Source organism: Panicum hallii, chromosome 7, assembly GCF_002211085.1.
Source record: "Panicum hallii strain FIL2 chromosome 7, PHallii_v3.1, whole genome shotgun sequence".
NCBI classification, from domain to species: domain Eukaryota; kingdom Viridiplantae; phylum Streptophyta; class Magnoliopsida; order Poales; family Poaceae; genus Panicum; species Panicum hallii.
This window is the reverse complement of record NC_038048.1, coordinates 36,375,016-36,396,558: the sequence shown is the minus strand read 5'-3', so window position 1 is coordinate 36,396,558 and position 21,543 is coordinate 36,375,016. Positions and strand designations below refer to the sequence as shown.

Below are 21,543 nucleotides of genomic sequence, written 5' to 3'. Positions count from 1 at the left end.
TGGCGCTTGTTTGGTTTAGTTTAATTTGTACCACTTGATGGCCTTTTAGGTCCAGATGGTTACGAACTTGATCGCGGCGTTTCACTCTAGAACGTTCGCAGCTGGCGAGAATTTTTGCTTCTGCGTGTGTTGTCTAGAAGCAATGCATTTTCTTCATGTTTAAATTCATACGGATGTGGAATTGCATACTAAAGTTGTGTGACTCCTTTCAGAAGGGAGAGGGGGCTAGGCTAGGTAGCCAACACAGGTATGATGCCCAAGTTGGTGAGCGACCGGCCGGTCCAATTGGGGCTTTTAGATTGTTGCTTGGCCCCTGACCATGTTCGTCCACCAGGAGTGGCCTTGGGCTGCCTGCCTCGGTTTGTGTCCCTTGCAAGTAAGCCATGATTGCGATTGCACTTGTTTGTGGGCGATTTGGTGCATCGATCAATGACCAAATTGATCATACGATGCCGGTCTTGTCTACCCCATCATCCAAATTTCAAAGCATTCAAACGGAGTCCTGCAGTTTGTGCTAGTTTGCATGACGATGCTAAGATATGGCCAGAAAGGCAGCAGCCAAGACTGCGGCCACACGTACAAGCCGGCAGTGCATCTTCAAAACCAAATTTTGCAAGAAAGGTGAACAGGAGTGGCCAGCGTGTGGGAGCTTCTTGTGACGAGGGTGTGGTGATTCGGTGAGCAGTTCCGGACGGCTGGCTGGCTGCTGCTTTTGCGAGTCGTCGATGGGTGTAGGTGAGAAAGCAACGTTTTACCTGCAAAGCACATTATATCATAGGGATTGTTTCGTGACGACTGGTCCTACGGACCCGTTACGTAGATCAGCGCCGTCCACCTTGCTGGGTCCCCCTTCATCTGTAGCGGGGGCAGGTGCCCGAGCCCAACCGTCTGATGTAAGATTCAGTGTCATCGAAGAATCTTATGACACACTACTGGATAACGGGAATTGTCATTGAGAAGGTGCGGTGGTTTGTGGGGTATACGAGCGCTCGGAAAGAAGCCGGACCATCTAGACCAATCACGTGCTAGGCACAGAAACAGACACTGATGTTAAGGCATCAGGAGAGAGCTAGCCTTCACAAAATTTGTTCCACGTGGAAATTTGGCATAAAACCTACGGGTCGCTATAACAGGGACCTAAGGAGAGAGTCGCCGGACCGGAGCAAAAGAAGCCACGATAAAGCAATATCAAACATCAAAAAAAAAAAAGGCAAGGCAAGCAAAATTCAAGACCAAGATAATTCCTGTGCACCTTTTTCATGTTAAGCTCGACCATTCTTTTTTCCCTTCTTTTTTTCTGAAAAAAAGATAAGCGATGAAAAGTAAAAAAGAAAGACAACCTATTCTTCTTTCAGAGCAACGCACACCTATGTGCCCCCAACACCAGACAAGACTTCCATTTGGTGTATTCCTTCTGGGAAAATGAGGAAGAAAAACCCTAAAACCTCTTTTAAGCGGGGGGAATTAACAGCTCTACTCATGAAACCTCCCCCCACAATGCTGAACAAGCATTGACAAAAACAAAACTCTCCATTTGCTAAGCTAGACAATCATTCCCTGATCGGTTGACCGAGGTAGTTACCAAAACTCGTCAGGCCATGGCTCCAAGTCCACATGTCCTCAGCATGGTGACCACACAGTTACGTTGCTCCACAGATTCAGAGATCAGCCCCTGCACTCCTGAAGCTTCTGCTGCAGCCTCACGTTCTGCCTTAGCTACAAAACAAAAACGTTGGAAACATAGGAAAAGTTTAGCACCCCATTCATTTAGTAGCTTCAGCAAAACACACAAGTACATTGAAGTAATTTCAATCAGCTAGATTATAGAATGTAAAAAGTGCTTACACAATCAGCAATCTCCTCCTGCTGAAGAGGTTGAACTACTTCGTTCTCATCCCAGCCCATAGATCTCAGGAGGTTCAACTCTTCCTCCCCACCGGCTCCAATGGGCTCAAACTCTTGAGCAGGACAGGGTTTCTCCTCCCCTGCTCCAATGTGTTCGTACTCATGAGCAGGATGGGCTTCCTCCAGCAGCAAATTGGCTTCACTGTCAACAGAGTTTGAAATCATGGAACTATCATTTATATATGCAGGTTTGACGGGCAGAACATCTTCAGCTTTGTCTGCCTGGGGCTTCTTAGAAGCTACATCTTCTGTGTCAGCAAGTACTGGTGAAGAGTTGGCATCCCTGTCATCAACTTCAATCCCCAGAGATCCCTCGTCTAAAACATCATGAGATTCTGAAGTCGGAATGATTTCCTCGTTGTCAGACAAGTGTTGCTGAGATCCCTCGCAAGAATTTGCTTCTTCACATGAACTGCTTCCATTTTCAATAAACTTGAAGGACAAATCAAGACAAGAGTTCTGCTGGTCATCAATCAGGCTAGGTGAGGACTCGATAGCAGTGCTTGAACCATTTACAGACTTGCTCCGCAAAAACTCAAAAAATTTGAGCTTGTCTTTTGCACTTGTTTTTCTGTCACCAAATGAACCTTGCACTTGCACTTGCAGCGGATGCAAAGAACGTCCGTTAGTGCCAACCTTAGGCTTAGGGTTGACAACAGACTTTCGCATAGGTTCCATTGAAGAAGATCGACCTAGAACAGGGCTCACAGGATTGCTGGTGCTGTCTTTGGCAGCAGTATTTACAGTACCATTCTGTTCACGGCTAAGGACTTGAAAGCTGCCTGATTGAGATGGCTTTACGAGCTCAGTTTTGACTGGAGTGCGAATAGAGCAGCTAGATGGCTGTAGCGACAGTTGTGGAGCAACCTTGATAGGACCATTAGACTCTCCAGCTCTTGAACCTTTGGATTTTAATTTATCCAAGGAATTTGAAGCATGTACAGTATTCTGAACGAATTAGTTCAAACAACCATGTCACCAATTCAGCAGATGAGAACATTACTCAGCAAATATGTGAAACAAACAGGGAAATGCAGTCACAAGAACATTCACCTCAATGAAGTTATTATCTATTGCAATTGAGTGACTATAGGAAATACATTATGATGATGAAGAAATACAGTAATAAACAGATGGTTTTCGGATAAGCAATAATACTGACTAACTGATTTAGACTTAACAGAACATATGAACTCTTGTCACTTGTCAGCTATCAGGTATCATAATTTAGCCTCAGTACTTCAATTCCCCACTAATTTTTATGCTATGCGCGGTAATTTACACTCCACAACCAGACTACTGATAGCACAAAAAAGATGGAAACATGCTGCTGCTCTATAGCTCCTTTCACAAGAGTTGGATGGACAATACGAGTTCACATAAGGAATACTAACCATAATAAATAGCTACAAGAGATCGGATGGGGTATAAATGGATCACAATTACTGACAATAGTAATATTACCATCGAAAGTACAACAGCATTGCTTCAATCAAGAGTACCAGCTACCACTGAAAACTAAGTGCTAGTTATGTTTATTGTATTTGTTGCGACAAAGCATATATAATTTCACCACTCATAGAACTTTTTAAATGTTAGCTAATTGGTGTCAACAACAATATTACAGCCACAAAGTCCATATCTGGATGGACTCTGACAAAGTAAATCACATTGTAAGGAAGTTGTGATTAATCAGGAACACACATGTTACGCAAAGCATATTTCTGGTGCCATGTATACCTATTTTGGGGACCTTTTATTTGTCCAAAGAAAATTGGTAAAGCACTGCCAACAATTTGATAAGCAAGGTACAGATGAAGGGAAAAAGTTGCTTTCCAATATAAGTCATTTATGAAGCATGTCCCTTGCAAACTACTAGTTCATATGTGATTTTACAACTTTGAATAACTGATGTAGGACAATATTCAGGATTCTATAATTTGAAAACAGGAAAAATGCACAGATGATATATCCAATTCCAAACATTTTTTTGAACTAAATCCAATTCCAAACATGTATGTTCAAACAACAAAGCAATCAGTTCTCCAGTAATTTTGCTTGCATAATTGACTGATATAAAGACAGCTCTTAGCGCTCAAAAGGTAATTGCCAACAACTACTAGGTCATGGGTAAAATGAAGATTAAATAATACAATGGGAAATCTTAGTTCAAATACATTTATTACAATTGCTAACTAATAACATAGAACAAAATATTATCACATGCTAATGAAGTTAGCAGACAAGGTTGATTCACTATTTAAAAAGAACTAAAATAAAGCGTTGAAGTTGAAGAATTATTTGCACGTAACTGTACTACTTGATTATAAAATACTACAAGAAGAGCTGAAAATAAATTTGTACCAATTGTGTTGTCCTCAAAAGGCCATAATAACTACCAAACAAGATGGAAAGTGAGTAAGGAACTCATATTATGAACATATCCATTAAGTGACATAGAAGCTTAAGCATGCGTTGGCAGTGGTGCAAAGGCAACAGATTGGGTACTTACAGAAATTTTATTTGTTGATGGTGTAAGAGGCCTCAAAATGCACTGCCTCAAAGTCCTTTCTTCAATTTTCTGAGCATCAATTGATAGCTGAAACAAAAGAACCATAAACATAAGATTTAGATCAAGAGAAGGGAATGAGATGCGAAGGGGGAAAACATAAACATCATATCGATTAACTACCTGGGGTGTGGTGGAAATCTTTAACGGTGACTGCATCACTGTTTCAGCCATGCTCAGCACACTGCCAGAATTGGACACTTCAGTCTGCTTACTTGAACCAGCAGGTGATAAAGAAGAGGAAATGGAGTTAATGCTTGGATCGCTAAGTGTCGGTACTTCTGCTAGCACAGAGTTCCAGCCTTCAGACGCAGTGATCAATGGTATGTTCTGAATTGGGGTGCTAATTCCAGGAGATGGAACTCTACCTATGTCTTGTTTTCCATTTTTGTCCTCAGAACCAAGGTGTGGGAATTCTCGCTCAAAGGAGATGCCACCAGTATCCTTTTTAGATATATTACCATTGTCTAAACTTACTCCTACTGCCCGGTTTGACACGGACACCTTTGAACGAGTACGGTTAAGCCTGTCCTTTTCAGACCTGCATGAGCTAAACGACTCGAAACCATCACGTAAAGGGTCCTCTGGCTGAACCAACTTACTATCCCGGTCACGAAAGTCCGGGTCCTTTTCCTGCACCCTTTCCCTGTTGTGCCTTCCAAAACTAGAATAGCCTCTTGATTTCCCTGTACCATCCCGATCATTCCGCCTTGACCCACCAGAGCCTGAACTCCTCCGGGAGGAGGACTGTTGAGAGCTCCGATCACGATCACGCCCTGATGAACGGTTTCTTGATGAAGCACCCCTGCCTTGATCATCTAAAGTCATCCAAGCAAGAGCATCTCAATACATAATGCCAGAAAAAGCACCAAGATGTAAATCAGTGTCACTAGCAAATAATGAACAATTCATGCATATGCATGTAAACCGAGTATTAAACATCAACAGTATGCATTGTAAGAAGGCATTAAAACAACAATACTTGATGGGAAAAGAAAGACATATCTGTAAACTACACAAGAGATTCCATTGTGTGCAAGAACAAAAGATCCCATAAGCATAGAAGCAATATTAGTTTCTAACAATGTTTTAAATAGCGGGCTATAGAATTAAGCGGCAGGGTCCTCAAACCACTATTAGCGCTGCTATAGCCCGCTATTGCCCGCTATAACGCGCTATTTTCTACTGCAGTGATCATCGTGGCAGCTCCGCAAAACCGCCATAGCACCACTATAACCCGCTATTTAAAACATTGCTTTCTAATCAGCACAGAAATATATAAATACAATCCTCATGCTATTGTCCCCCATAAGCAGCCAAGAAGCGACAAGCAACAAGTTTATGTACAACCACACTATGAGGAAACACAGACAATCTCCAACACGCTAGTCATAGCTGAAGAGACATGCAATGATCTGCCCTAGAACCCATTATTTGACCTTGTACCCATGCATCAAGGCTCAAGCCAGTAATGCCGAGTAAGCGACAATTTTCCTTTGTATTGAATTCCTGGTTTTTTACCTCCGTTTGTGGAAAGCATAGCCTGGTGTTGAATTGGACCACTTAGTTATAAATTTATATTTAATCATTACTCTTAGCTTACCATTTGCCTTGTTTGTGTATATTAGTAGCAGGTGGAAAATCAGGCTTTAGAAATCCCTAGTATTCTCTACATGATAAAATAGGCAAGAAAATGTTGGGGGCGATCCAAATAGAAAAGGCACATGAGAGGATTATGTTTCAGCATTTACGGATGTGATTACGTCACTGATGGTTGGCGTTTAAGTGCATCCTTGCATATACAGAGTCGCATGTGTCCCCTGTTCCTAATCCTTAGTTGCTCTGAGGAAAAGGTTGATGGATTGCTGCTAGACAGACAGTAAAAGCATCACCAAAACTGGGCTAACAGACAAGGAAAAGAACAAATACTTTAATCAACCTCCAAGGTTCCAACAAAGACCCCAATACTCCAACAACAAAATTTCCTTACACGTGAATCCCAAACTTCACAATAATCACTGCAGTTACATTGTTACACAACAAACTGAGAAACATCAGTTCCACAATATACAAGGCAAAGCACATATCCAAAGCAATGCCCCCCTAACAGCTTCCCTTTAATAGTTACCATAGTTAGCCAAACTTCTAACTTAAGCATGCAACCGGGAACCAATGAGGCGATTAGTTACATGCAACATATTAAATAGAACACCTCAGCATGTAAACATTGCTCAATATACCACAATGATGGAACAAAACAGTGCAACCGTGGAAGGATTCTTTTTAGTAGCATGAAATTGTAATGAGGCAGCAAATTCTCACCATAAAACTGAACTAGCTTCCACATGCACAAACAAAAGTCACCACTTGGCATGTATAAATCTAGGCGCTTGCAGGGTAACTGCCGAATCCGATGTCACAATAAATCTATCCGTTACGACTTGTTACGACTTCTCATCATTACTGACATAAATTGCACGGCAATTTTATCCATAGCGCTAGCCACTATAGCAGCACAAACAGATAAGTAACGTGTGCGAGCTCACCAGCGCGGGGCGAAGTTGCAGGCCGGAGGGCAGTGACAGCTACCGCAGCAGGCCGCAGCAGCCATTCCGGCTTCAACGAGGGCTCAGCTCGCTCCATGCCCGTGACGAAATCAGCAGTGTCCGCCAATCCAGTCCACCACCACCAGGGGCGGACTTAACGTCGGGCATGGGGGTTCAGTTGAACCCCCCGAATTCTTGGGGAAACAAACTGCTCGTGCACCTTTGTGGATTGATCTTCCGCACTGGATGATGAAAACCTAATCGGGCCATGCACGGATTGGATTGGATTAGCAGGGTATCACGTCGCTAACAAATCCTCAGGTCCACGAGAACAAAACGAAGTCCTTTGACAATCCGCCCGAGCAAGCTAGGGTTACTCACCACCGAATCGAGAGGAATCGATCCACGCCCGGGTGGATCTCCACCCCCCACGCCACTCAAGTACCAGCAGAGCGCGGGGGCGGCGAGAAAGAGGGGGTGCCTCCTCTCGACGAGAGGGGATTTCCGCGGAAGGGAGCCCCTGGCCTCGCGGGCCCGAGAAGGTCCCCGATGACGGGCCGGTCGCGACAATTCGTGGCGGCAGTAGCAGAGAGGGAGAGAGACGAAACACCTCGGGTGGAAATCCGCGGCTGCGGCTGCGACGGGAAGGCGGGTCGGTCGCAGGGAGGCGGCGGCGGCGGCGGCCCACGGAGGATTGGGGAATTTGAGCAGGGATTTGCGTGATTCGGGACGGGCTCGGGGGAGCGCTTCGGGGTCGGAGGGATTTGGAGCGCCGGATTTCGGACGGGATTTTTCCTCCCACGGGAATTTCTGTGCCTCCGGTGGGTTTGTGAATTTCGTGGGGGGCGCGTGTGGTGGTGTACTTGTCTGCCTCGGCAGGGGGAGAGAAACCCTAAGCAAACTGTGGCTTTCAGCGCCCCTCGCTTCTTTCTCCTCTCCTCTCCTCTCCTCACCTCTCTCTCTCTCTCTCTCTCTCTCCCCCCGAGTTCGATGACGGTTGCAGGTTTCTCTGGTGGTCCATTCCATTTGGGTTTATCTATTCGTCTAGTTTGTAGACACGGAGCATATTTTTAGTAATTAGAATTTTCTCATTAGATTTTTGTTTGGTTGAAATTCTAGTACTTCATAGTTTTCTAAAGTATAGAGTATATGCCTAGATCTGGAGAGGTGATAAAAGGATTTTAAAAAAGTGCTACCTGTCTTTTTTCTTAAAAAAGAAGATTGTTGAAAGTACCGACAAACATCACTTACGTGTAAATAACACACGAACATAAATATATATTTAGAGTAAGATAAAATTATATTTTGTATAGGCTCACTCGTAACGTATAACGAGCTTGTCGTGTTGCAGCCGACACTTTAAGATGGTAGTTTTTGAGACTCGTGTGATCTTTGGACATATTGTCGAGCAATAAGTAATCTAATGATTTGCAATATTTGGCAAGTTATAGATAGCAACAATTTATTATTTTCTAGTTAGCAAACAGGTAATATATCTAGTGAGAAATACGACAGCAAACTATGAAGACATTTGGATTGTATGTACAAGCGCGAAAAAATAGACGAAAAGATTAAATGTTAGCTTCATCACCAGGTGAGCTTTCGATACCTCTAAGCATTTTAATAAAATAATTTATTTGAACAGAAAATTCCTGAAAATATATGAGTATATAAAAGGATTCTAATATCAAAACAAATAAAATGTATGAATTAAAAGTGTTTGCTCGATTAAGCGCGCCACTTTACTTACATACAATGGTTAAATGGATTCCGATCTCTCTATGTTTTTAACTAAGCATCGAGCTCTTTTTCACTAAGAAGAAAAATGATAACTAAATTCACTTAAAATGTGTAGATAGTTTTCATGATTAATTTACGAGGTAAAAGAATAGAAAATGATGTTTTGTTCGAGGAGAATATTATTAGATTATTTTAGCGTAATAAATAAATAATATATATATATATATAAATGAAGTAGTTATTTCAGGCTAGACAAGATTTACCTGGAGCTAAAATCATGCCTGTTTTGATCTAACCAACCCTAGCCACCAGCTTTAAACTTGAAGGGCTGCTCATACATGGCACCAGTCACATTGTACATTTGTGTTCTCCGCCGGTGAGCACATCAACGTCGCTAAACTCACCTCCAACCTCCTTCCACCTAAGCACAGTGCACGGCAGGCACACCGAGAAGATCTACAAGCTCGCGCCTACCTCTTCCTCCTCCTACTTTATCCGATGGTACCGGATGCGGCGGGGATCCATCCGGACTTGTGATTGATTGATGACGAACTCTAACTTTATAGGATATATTTTTCTAAGTATAGATGATTTTTGTGATGGAATATCATAGGATGCTAGTGGCATTTTTAATTACATTGTGGAGCATTGATCTGATGCACATATTCATTAGTCCCTTTGGCGTGGTCTTTGATGCCTTGTTTAGCGTTGTTTAGCGAGGCAAGTTTGATCTTAGTTGAGATATAACACTCGGGGTGTGAGGTGCTAAATACTTAGCCCACAGACACATGTAAACTTACACCTCTATTTGGAGGTACTAAAAGATCCAGCTAATTATAGGGTTATTACCAAATCTAGCAGGTCTGGACCAATATAGATTGCTTTATATTTTTCTCACCAGGAGGAAGGTTTTTACAGAAATAAATATCTGCCGACCCAAATCATCGATACTACATTTGCGTACAGTATTGTCGTCAAAGACATTTCTAATAATAAGAAGAATTATAGAAAATTCTATAGAAATAAATGAAGATCAGTACATCTAACTTTTGTTCTCAGCCATTTGGAAGTGGCCCGCCAAACCCAAGCCCAGCTAAAACACAAGCCCAGGCCTACGAGGCGAGGGCAAGGGGTAGCCCAAGTGCCCAACTATATACCCTGAACCTTTCTAAATTCTACTCGCTCGCCGCCACCGGAGATTATCATGAACTCCTCGCCGGCGATATCCCCATCGCAGCCGCGCCTCCCTCCTCGCCGCCAAGCGGATCAGCAGGGTCGCACGGTTAGACTTTCCGTTTTCCTTTTTTCCTCCCCACGCCTACCCCTGTTCTTCCTTTACTAGCGGCGACGATGGGGCGGCGCCGCCCTTGGCCAGTTCTTCGTCGGGCTCTTCGCCGGCGTCGAGCATCCGGCAGCTATGCTCGCCCATTCCCTTCCCTTCCTTCCGTGCGAATTCGAACACCCAAAACCTTAATGTATGCTATTTGTATTCAGATCTGACCATGCATTTTACCTACTAACTTCGATTTTTTTGCGAACACTGTCGGGTGTACACCCATGTCCTACACTGGGTCCGCCCCTGATGGACAGGAGAATGCAAATTTTTTGATGTTAGGTTTTGGAGTAAACCACGTTCTTCATATTTACTGCTATTGTTCTTAGCTTCCTTTGTAGGATTACGCACAAAATACTTCTCCTTACTTGGTCGAATTACATTCTACCTTGTTGGATGCTATTAAAATCATGAATCATGAATTTGTTGAGGAGCTGCTACTCCTAGCAAAATTCTCCTAACATATCAACAGCAAACTAAATCACTTCCAGTAGCTTCCTGCTTGCATGTTGGTTTCTGTGTTTATGGATGCTTGTGAAATTGGCTGCCGTGTCCTTTTCTTTGTAAAGGATTCAGAAATTCGCTCAATAAGTCCCGCACATCTATAGTTGATGAGTTGAATTTTGATAAGGAATTCTGAATTGTGTTTATGATTGAGACATTTTGTTTGTGTGGCACCAAATTGGAAACCTGTCAGTGCCTGATGCAGTTTTTTATTTTTATTTTTAAACGAATGTTAAGAATGTAGGTTGCTTTAGTTTTTTCCTAAATCAAACTTCTCTAACTTTGATCAGCAAAACATATTAATATCATCCATACCAAATAAATACACTCTCAAGGCATATTTCATAGTGGATTTAATGAAACTAATTTGATATTGGAAATGTTGCTGCATTTTTCTATAAACTTGGTCAAAATTTGAGAAGTTTGACTTAGGACAAAACTATGCAATCCATTTTGGAGTGGAGGGAGTATTAGCTTGTTCTTGCTGACATGTTCTGAATCATATCTAGCGTCTTTGGTTGTCTTATACTGTCTGCTTTACTGACAAATAAGCCAATCTGTTAGTACTTGCTTACTCAACATATCATGCTTTTGATGCTGTATATAATTTGTGCTGAAACTGCATGTTCTACAGTGATTTCATAATTATTGTGATATGTATGCTTTTAATTTCTTGTTTAAATTTGTGGTTCTGATGCTTTACCCTGTTACTGTTACTTCACAGGTTCCATTCTCTCCTTATTAAGGGCCTGCTTGCAGTTGCTGTGCTATGCTACGGAGTAGTCATTAATTCCAGCAGGATTTTGCCTGTAAGAATCTAAAGGGCCGCTTTAACCAAACATTCAGCCTAGGGAAATAATGCTTTTGAAAGACCATCATGATGCAAACAAAGCCTTATCTTGAATATGTGCAACATTTGTTTCAAAAAAAATAAAATATGTGCAACATTTTGAATTCTCAGTATTTTACAAGTTTGACTATGCCAACACTCAGTAAATGGAAGTGGAGAACTTATAGTAGATAAGATCAGGCCACTTCAAGTTTTCACTTCATATTTGTCATGCTATGTAAATATTAGCTCGTGCTTGGAATATGCTATGGTAAACAATCTAAATCATCAGGCTCTTACAGCAAACAGTAAGGTTGCTGTAAATCATCTTTGGCATCACATGATTTCAAAGCCTGCCTTCACCTTTGTCGCATACAAACAGAATCTTGCAAAACAATTGTTTGCATTTGTTCGTTACAAGCACATCTACAAAACTATGATACATCATAGAACAACCAGTGAACCAAAAGAGTATTGCTCTATTTGTATATGACGTGATTTGCATAAAAGTATGGATCAATCCTACATTTTTTTATGAGAATGTAATGAAAATTTCTGTCCTTCGGATTTCTAGCTTAATGTAACTGTATTTTTGTGCCATTCTACCCTGTCTGTTTCCCCAGTGTTCCAAAGACATGACAAGCAGTCCGAGAAACCGTAAGCTGGCAGCTCAGCATCTTAGGTCAGCCTCCCATGCTGTACCTTATGACTACAAGAAAACAAAAAAGTTAGACAAGAAAAATGAATTGCAATCAACCTCAGAGGAAAATGACTGGAAAAATGCTACCTGCTCAATATGCTTGGAGCGTCCACATGATGCTGTCCTTATCCTTTGTTCTTCTCATAGCAAAGGTTGCCGGCCATACATGTGTGGTACCAATTATAAACATTCCAACTGCCTAGAGCTGTTCAAAAATGCTTATTCGAGGGAGAAACCAGCATGCAAAGTCTCAACCGTGGTGGCACCAACTAACCAGAAGCCAAAGACACAGCTGCTTGCATGCCCCATCTGCCGCGGGGAAGTTAAAGGGTGGACAGTAGTCAAACCTGCGAGGCGGTTTCTGAACCGCAAAAGGAGAGCTTGTATGCATGAGGATTGCTCATTTGTCGGGACATATAAGGGACTCAAAAGGCATGTGAGGTCGAAGCATCGTTTATCAAAACCACGTGATGTTGACCCTGTGCGTTTGGCTAAGTGGAAGAAGTTTGAAAATGAAAAGGAGAGGCAAGATGCAATCAGCATTGTCAGTGCCTTAAATCCAGGATCGATGATCATGGGGGACTACATCATTGATCCAGATAGCGACAGCGATTCTTACATCGATGACCCTTATTTCGATGATGTCTCTGACCGTGACACATCCTTAGATGGCGACGAAGGATCTTATCATAGAGGTTTTGTGCACAGATATGGATCTCATAGGAGAAATGGGGAAAGGGCAAGTTGAAATCTCCCTCGTGTTAGGGTTTCTGGCATTCGCCGTGGTGTTTCAACCAGCTATGGAAGGTCATTTCGAGTTGATTTTGTCATAAGATCTGTGAGTCAGCCAAGCGACAGTTAATATCAGGGCATGGCAGTTGAAAGATGGGATCAATCTGGGTTTTATGATATTGTTGCGAGGAGGCAGATACTAGTGATACTATTATGCAGCTGATAATGGTGATATGGAGTTGTTCTATTTCGTTTTGCTGTTCTGGCAACACAGTTGAGGTTTAAAGAGTTTTTTTCTTTTTTTTTTTCTTTTTGGGTTGGCCATCTTGCTCTCTGAGATGTGCCCATATGCGTATTAGGACGAAGGCAACACTGGATGTGCGATGACCATCTGATCGGCATTTCTCTTTTTCCATTAGAGCAAAAGAATAGTTTATTTTTTTGAGGGTAAGTCGTCGTCGTTATGTTAGAGATCAAAACCACCATATAAATCTTAGTCTCACTTATGTTGTTTAAAGTTAATCGGTCACCATATACTGCAAGTTTTTTATTTTTTGGTGAAATGTTCAGGGTTATATGTGAACTGATGACTGACGACCTGTGCTATTTGCTAACTGGTTGCTACCATGAAGGATGAAGCAGATTGCCAGAAGCTACGAGCTCCTGGGTGAGCAATTGTTTGCCGCATTTCTTACTTACGTTCCTGCTCAAATATAATCGACATTCGTAGAAAATTACTCTACTATCTCAGCTCAATTTTGTACATTCAAGAACGACAGGATCTACATGGAACTTTACAGTATATGGCCAGCACAAGAGGCGATGAATTCTTGATTGTATCATACACGGTGGCATAGGTATACAGCCCTTCTTCAAGATATGCCGATCGTCTTCCCCAGCAGCCACATCACCAGCGAGAACTCGATCATGAACAGCGCGTGCAGCCATGTCCGGTCGACGACGAAGCCGAACACCGTGATCCCCGCCGGGTTGTTCTCCAGGTAGGTCACTGCGAGCGCCATGGTCGGTCAGATGCAGTGAGCCACGATTGCAACACCGACGAAACACGTGAGGACAGCAGGTGCGGGTGCTTACCTAGCGCCTGCCTCTTCTGGAAGGAGATGTTGGTGACGTGGAAGGACGCGAACCTCGAGGTGTCCACGCTGTCCTCGCTCCGGGACTCGTCGTCGTCGGACTCCTCGCCGGAGGAGGCGCTCGCCACCGGGAAGGGGCTCGTGGGGGTGTGCGGCTGCAGGTACGCCGCCTTGCTGGGCGTCCTGGGGTTCTCCTGGTCCCGGTCCAGGCTGTTGATGGTGGCGTCCGCGTGCCACGCCGCGGCGACGCTGGTGATCGCCTGCGTCTTGTGCGTGATCTTGGCCGCGCTGTGGAGGCAGATGAGCAGCCCGGTGACGAGGCTCATGGAGCACAGCTGCAGCAGCAATCGCAAGCATATGTTAGGATAGAACAAGATCAGCTGCGTAGCAGCACCCGGGGCCGGGGCGCGTGGTACTCACCGCGAGCTCGCCGGCGGTGGCCAAGTTGACCTGCGCGCGCGGCCTCGTGGCGGCGAGAAGGGCCGTGAACTGGCTGACCGTGACGAGGATGAGGCAGTAGAGTATGAACCTCCGGTAGCGGTGGCTGATCCGGCGGAGCTGGACGCGGATGCGGCGGTGCTGCCTCAGCACGGCGGCGACGTCGGCGCACTGGCCGAAGTCCCGCGCGAACCCCGTCATGCGCAGGATCTGCAGGTAGCAGATGGTCTGGAACAGCACGCACGCCATGAAGAACATGGCGGTGCGGTAGATCCACGACGCCATCTCCAGCGCGCACGCGGCGGCGGACCACCAGAGCGGGAAGGGCCGGTTGGCGCAGTACCAGAACACCTTGTAGGCGGCGTCGGCGAGGAAGCAGGGGAGCACGAAGCAGGCGAGGAGGCGGAAGGAGCCGGCGAGCTGGACGATGTACCCGGCGCGCACGTCCTGGGAGTCGTGGCGGAGGCGGTCGAGGTAGAGCAGCCGGCGCAGGCCCCGGCGGCGGACGAGGGAGTAGATGGTGGCGTAGGCGAGCGCGGCGGAGAGCGTGAGCGATGCCTGCACCTGCGTGTCGTAGGCGCGCCGGGGCAGCGCGGCGCGCGCGACGCCCGGGACGGCCACGGCGAGCGCGGCGAAGACGAGCCAGGACGCCGCGGGGCTGGAGGCCTCCGAGTGGTCGACGCACATCCACCGCAGGCAGGACCGGAAGCTGCGGAGCTCGTCACGCGCGTGCGACATGGACCGCGTGTACGAGCCCCGCCGCCGCAGCAGCGGCGTCGACACGGACCCCGCCTCGGCGGCCGCCGTCGGCGACGGCGTGTCCGCCATCGCTACTGGCCGCGCGGTTTCTCGATCTCTCTTGCCCTCGTGTTCCTTGTTCCTTCTGGCCGGCTCCCTTCTCCTATCCTCCCGAGTGGCTGCTTCCGTTTCGATGGCCGCCCTGGTGTTTCGGGAGGTCGATGGATGCCGATGCATGCGCGTGGTGAGCTGGGGTGGGGTGGTTTATGGAGGACGAGAGATAGATTTCGTGCGCGATGAATCTTGCTGCCTGTTGTGTTGGCTGTTGTTAGCTGCGATCGACGAGCTGAGTAGCTGACGACCTGTCTCGGATCTCAAAATCTTGGAAGGTTAGCTGTGAATTTGCCGTGCCTGGCATGCCTAATTGCCGGCTGTGATGTCTTTGCTCTCTTTTTCCAGGCTCAAACTTCCATTAATGCCGGACGGCACAGCTTTCAACCAACAGGTTTCATGGCTGTGCGCGTAAACTGCTGAGCTCTTTGGTTGGAGTCTAGGGATTCCTTACGTGTTCTAGGAGAACTGAATCGAACTTTTTTTCCTGCGAAACCGGCAGGCTTTAAGAAGCATCCCTTCGTTTCGTACCAACGGTTTCTTTACTGAATTCTTTTTCTTTTTGAGCAAATTTTACTGAATCCATTATTCACTATCCATCGCGAGTTTAGCCTGAACATTTCTTGTTAATACTAACCACGAAATCATCTGATGATTGTACTAGTCCGATCGTCTCTTTTCTCTGATTTCCGTTTCCAGTATGTAAAAATGCTGTACACCATGATGTGCGTCATACGTAACTAACGTTTTATGTCACGTTCAAACGGCACGTAGCTTTTGCACAGTGGCATGCAGGACAAAGCCCGTGGCTGATGCCCACTTACAAGTTACAAGTGAAATGCTTCCAAAAGCCATTCACCTGGTGTACACATGACGCAGGTGTATATTGAGCACTGAGATACTTACAGCCACGTTCACCTGTGCTCTGCGTTGTCACTTGCCACGTTCGCCGTGACTGTTCAAAAATAAAAATGGGAATTCGGTTGTCTAGTTGGAAGAGTGACAGTGAGATCCGTTCTAACAAGCAAGTAAGCACTGAAAAGAGTTGGCAACATGATCCGTCAAGTTGCTTAAAGCCTCAAGTTGTTGCAGTACAGGCAGTTGGCGGGAAGCGGTTTTCTTTTCCTTGTTTTCTTTAGCAGCGATTCCTTTTTTCCCCCCTTTTCCTTGTTGGCAACTAGTGCGTATCCCTCTAAAAAAAAACTAGGTGCGTATCAGCATATGTTTCTGAATTTGTGCATTTGCACTGTTGCACACTTAAAAAATCTAGAAAATATTAGATGCATAGCTATGAAAAAATTGAGAAAAAAATGTGAAGAACAACGAAGATAAAAAGAAGTAAGCTCAGAGTACAAGTAGAAAAAAAGAATGAGTTCCAACCTAGGATGTTTCTAATTAGGAAAAAGTACAATCTACACCCTCCAATTAGTATGGTAGTATTATTTTTCCAACACAGCTGGAGCTTTCTAATTCACGAGCGCACGCCAGGACAGCTCCTGCAATCGATCGGACAAACTTGTTATCTATCCTCTTCTAGTCTGTTTTATCGTTTTCCATTTCCACCCATTTTAGTCCCGTACTTTTTGCAATTTAACCTTCTTTTTTAAAAAAATTTATATTTGAACCCCTGTAGAACGTATTTCCAAATTTGAACTCTAGAGCTCGGCGCCGTGACTCACGGCGCCAAGGCGTTGGCGCCGTGAGTCACAACGCCGAGGCACCTGACTCAGCTGTTGAGGTGGCGGATACGTGGCAACTGCCTTGGCGCTAAGATCCACGGGGCCGAGCTCGGCGTCATAGATCATGGCGCCGAGGTAGCTGCCATGTATTCTGCGGCGCCTTCTCTCCCCTCGCTGTCCTCCTCTCTCTCTCGCGCACAGCCCAGCCGCCGCTCGGCGGCCGCGCATCGGGCCGGCTCTCGCCGCCCCCGCTTCCTCCTCCTCCTCCACGCGCGCAACCAGGGTGCCGCTAGCTGGCCGTGCAAGCAGGCCACCGCTCGCTGCCCTACCTTCTCCTCCGTGCACGCCACCCGCCCGGCGCTCACCACCCCGCCTTCTCCTCCGGGCACCGTCCGGCCGGCGCTCGCCGCCCCCACCTCCACCCGCCTCCTCCTCTACGCGCATTCGGCACGGCCACAAGCCGCCACGCGGCCTCATCCGTCCGGCCCTACCGTAAGTTTTATTTTTTAATTATTTTTTAAATTTAGTTAGGTATTGTAGTAGTTAGTGATTTAGGTAATTTTAAATAATTTATTTAATTAGTTTAAGTAGTTTAGTTAGGTAACGTAGTTAGTAATTTCTTGTAGATAGTTAGAAACCATATTTAGAAAATATAGTTAGGCAGTAGTATTTAGAAAATGTAGTTAGACAGTAGATGTAGGTATTTAGTTAGGTAGTTCAGTTAGGTATTTTTAAGTAATTCTAGGTATTTAGTTAGGTAATTTAGATAGTTAGAAAATATTACTAGTTATTTTTGTATATTATACCCATCATAACCTTCGTGTTGTGCATATGAACTAGATGGATAATTTAGTCATCTTGTATCATGGAGGCGGTGTCGAGAAAGATGTGTTTGGAAATGTCACTTTTGATGGAATGCACGGGGTCTCCCTGATATTCAATGATCGGCCGTTTTTTAGTGAGATGTTTGGTAGAGCTCTTGACGAGCTTCAATGCATGTCAAGTGAGGATGCCATCTCAGTGCAAGGGGTCGTCCACTTTGGTAAATCGGGCTAGATTTTCAGATGGCTGGTCGCTGCTGAATGTGAGGTTGAATGGGAGAACTATGTGAAGACTGTCATGAAGAATGAGTATCAATGTTTACATTTGGTTGTGCGGAAGTTCTCAAATGCTCCCAGCTCTCATGTGCATTCAACCCCTAATGTGCCACCTGCTAACCCTCTGTTACCCAACCTTGAGGTGGATCAGGAAGATGCGGTTGCGGTCCTGATACTCAATCCGTTGGCATTTATCCTGATGATCTTGTACATTGTCGGATTGATGATGTCGTATGCCCGTCCAGGAGATTTCTTTGACCCAGAACCATCCAAGTAAGTGTCATAGTAACACCTTTTGTTTTGTTATTCGCCCTTAATTCCATTCATTTATTCTAATGCCATCTTTAATTGTTATTTACATGTAGGAGATATTTCAGGAAATATTGGTGTTCCCCCTGTGCCTCCGTCTTCCAATACAAGACGGGCTTCTAATAGTGTGGTTGTTCAGATAGATGATGACGAGGAGCCTTATGGAAATGCAAGAGCCGTTGATTGAGATGATGATCGTCCAATTGCAACATTGAGTGAAGAAGATATGGAGCGCATCGGACTTTTTTGTCCTGATCGTGATCTACTAGTTCATGAATTCAGCGATCTCAGCGGTTCTCGTAGTGATTATGCAGAAGGAAGAGATGGCGAGCTGCTAGAGACACCTGAGGCTGGGCATAGTATGGAAATTAAGAAGGATCTTCTATTCAAGGACTTGCCTACGTTGAAAAGATGGTTACAAGAGTATTCTGTGAAACGTAGAACACCATTCAAGGTTAGGCACTTCTATGTGGAGCGGCGCTATACAGTGGTGTGTGAGAAGGATGATTGCAATTGGAGGGTCTTGCTCGGAAACAGAAGGCCACGGGAAAGTTCAAAATCACAAAAATTATAGGTCCACACACTTGTGCCGATATAGATCTACAGCAGAGGTATGGACAATTGATCTCTACCCTCATTGTCAGAAAGTTGTACTCAACATTGAAGTGTCAGCCCAATTTGAAGGTGAAGACAATTATCGATATGGCTGAGAAAATATTTGGTTACAAGATCAAGTATGGGAAAGCATGGCGGGCAAGGCAACGGGCCTAGAAGATGAGATATGGAGACTGGGAGGAGGGGTATGAAAAGCTACCTGCACTATTCAATGCAATGAAAGCAGCTAATCCAGGCATGCACTATGAGTACATTCCAAAACCGAATGAATGGAAGGACGGTAGGAGTACATCTACTACCTGCAGAATTGTATTTTCGATCTAGAAAGGGAAGTAAGCAGCGGTAACAAGGTCGACGAAGAGGATGACAACAACAATGGTTCCATTTCACAGGAGGTATCGTGCACTGATCAATATTGCAACTGCCCTTGTCACAGGAACAAGGGGCCTCCGTCACCACCGCTTGCAATGGAAGGATAAAATGGAGAAGAGGCAACACAATTTGCTATATGGGGAGAGTATTAGGAATAACCTATCTTATTAACATGCTACATCCATATGTTTAATTACCTAAGACATGTTAGGTTTGGTCTAGGACCTCTTTACTGTGTTTCGTACCGGTCGTCACATGCCGCTACATATGTTATTTGGTACCGGTCCTCACATGCCACTACATGTGTTGTGCGTGTTCAATAATGTAATGCACTAATTTGTTAGTCTTGATTCCATTATGTTACCAAGTGAGGTCATAGAAGATGCGATAAATGACAACACAAAAAAAGCTAAGTAGAAGAGAACACAATGGCAAGATTATTACTTGAATAAACCATACAACTAGCAAATCTTGCATACTACTAGCAAATCTTGCATACTACTGAGTGCAACAAGGTCACTTTTCTTTGCACAATGCATCTGGATTCTCCTTCATTGCTGCCTTCGCACGGCGAACACGCTCCAGCTTGTGTTCCCTCTCCTCCTTGTGCTAAGCAGCATGCCTTCTTTCCAGCTCTTCTTTCCGCTCTTTTTCTGCTGCCACCTTTTGCCGTCTTTGCTCCAACAACTCCTTCCGCTCCGTATTCCACTCCTTCATTCTACACCAATACTCTTTATCCTCCTCTTTGATCTCAGTGTCGATCCATTGGTCAAAGTCATAAAGCGGGGGAGAAGTCTGCAAAATATTCAATTGATACACACCTGCTATTACTCATGAGGCATACATGATTCTATATGAGAGTGAAAATATTATAAAAAAATAAATATTCTTACTAGCAACGCAATGTGAATCTGACGAGGAGTAGGATCGAATGCATAATTTTCACACACCAATACCTCTGGTTACATGATTCCTCTTCATCTGATTTGGCTACCTCGCAAGGATCACCGTAGAAGCACATCGGCACAGGAACACCACTAGGTAGCGGCAAACGGGTGAAGGCTGTTCCAGTCATCACCTTTGGTTTACTAGATTTACCACGCCTACGCATCTAAGATTGCATATTACACATATTAATAATTAAACCCTAAAGCAATTACATTGAATAATACATATAATATAGATCAAATCAATACGTAAGAATTGAGGAGGGGAGAGAGGATACCTTGCTCTTGAAGATCTATGGATCAAATCAAAGTTTTTAAGGTCGAATAAGTCGATTGATGAGGTTGGGCGGGTGGGGGGAGACAGAAAAACCGAGACGGGATACGAAATATAGAATGAAGGCTCGAATAGGGGAAGGGGACGTTATGGCAGCTAGCTCGGCGCCACCATCTGCGGCGCCGAGCTCGGCGCCACGATTTCTGGCGCCGAGCTTGGCGCCACGTCGGCGCCAAGTGGGTGGGCACGTGGCAGCTGAGCCAGATACCTCGGCGCCGTGATTCATGGCGCCGAGACGTCTTAGTTTATGTATAAAAAATTATGTTCATAAGTTATGCATGAAAAACAAAGAAGTATTTGCTTAAATTGTATGGCACAAAACTTATGTGCATAAATCATACTACAGAAATTGTGCACGGATTTGTGTTCATAAGTTATGCAAAAAAGGTAAAAAAGTACATAAATTGTATGCACACATTGTATAACAACAAAATTCTGTTCATAAGTTGTGCATAACTATTTACAGAATATCACGCACAAAAAAAATTCAATGAATCAAAGCAAAAAAAGGCATGCCGGTGGCCGGGAACCCACCGGAACCCACGCCCTGTGTAATGGAGGTCACCGCACGACATTGCTTCTCGCACAGGAGCTGAGCACCAGGCGCGCCGGCCGCTGCCACTTTCGCTTGCTTGGTTCACGTGAAGAAAGAAAATGGAAAATAAAAAAGCAGTATGCCCCCGTATGTGGCGCGCGAGCCGCGCGGACGGCATGGTCGGAAATCGAGCGCCAGGATGCCTGCCAACACTCGCGCGTAGAATTAGATTTGCGACAAAACTAGACACCAAACAACATACAATTGTTGAAACCAAGCAAAATTATCCTCCAGCTTGTTTCATAGGTGGTTTTATATTTTCTAAAAATAATAAAAATTACTCCCTCTATTTTTATTTACATATGGTATTTGGTTTGTCTTAAATCAAACTTAGTTAATTTTGACCAAATCTATAG

At 44.7% G+C, this 21,543-nt stretch overlaps 3 protein-coding genes across 5 annotated transcripts; 1 reads left to right on the top strand and 2 right to left on the bottom strand.

Moving 5' to 3' along the window:
• Window positions 1-1,221: 1,221 nt before the first annotated feature.
• On the bottom strand, window positions 1,222-8,006 carry LOC112899874. Its single transcript, XM_025968521.1, has 6 exons — window positions 7,402-8,006; window positions 7,021-7,277; window positions 4,598-5,292; window positions 4,418-4,504; window positions 1,846-2,853; window positions 1,222-1,716 (listed from the first exon to the last, which is right to left on the bottom strand). Exons 2-6 carry the CDS (start codon window positions 7,115-7,117, stop codon window positions 1,666-1,668), a joined length of 1,938 nt encoding a protein of 645 aa, XP_025824306.1. The 5' UTR covers window positions 7,118-7,277; window positions 7,402-8,006; the 3' UTR covers window positions 1,222-1,665.
• Window positions 8,007-10,049: 2,043 nt separating this feature from the next.
• Window positions 10,050-13,565, top strand: LOC112900271. 3 transcript variants are annotated; one of them, XR_003230168.1, is made up of 5 exons: window positions 10,050-10,235; window positions 11,322-11,406; window positions 12,050-13,137; window positions 13,218-13,305; window positions 13,429-13,565. XR_003230168.1 is itself a non-coding variant. In XM_025969073.1 (3 exons), the coding sequence occupies exons 1-3, from the start codon at window positions 10,111-10,113 to the stop codon at window positions 12,872-12,874; spliced, it is 1,035 nt and encodes a 344-aa protein (XP_025824858.1). In that variant the 5' UTR covers window positions 10,050-10,110; the 3' UTR covers window positions 12,875-13,380. The 3 variants fall into 3 exon arrangements, 1 of the variants encoding a protein (XP_025824858.1); XR_003230167.1 differs by having other exon boundaries at window positions 12,050-13,305; XM_025969073.1 differs by lacking the exon at window positions 13,429-13,565 and having other exon boundaries at window positions 12,050-13,380.
• Window positions 13,566-13,638: 73 nt separating this feature from the next.
• On the bottom strand, window positions 13,639-15,554 carry LOC112901238. Its single transcript, XM_025970104.1, has 3 exons — window positions 14,373-15,554; window positions 13,954-14,287; window positions 13,639-13,867 (listed from the first exon to the last, which is right to left on the bottom strand). The coding sequence occupies exons 1-3, from the start codon at window positions 15,363-15,365 to the stop codon at window positions 13,731-13,733; spliced, it is 1,464 nt and encodes a 487-aa protein (XP_025825889.1). The 5' UTR covers window positions 15,366-15,554; the 3' UTR covers window positions 13,639-13,730.
• Window positions 15,555-21,543: the final 5,989 nt, after the last annotated feature.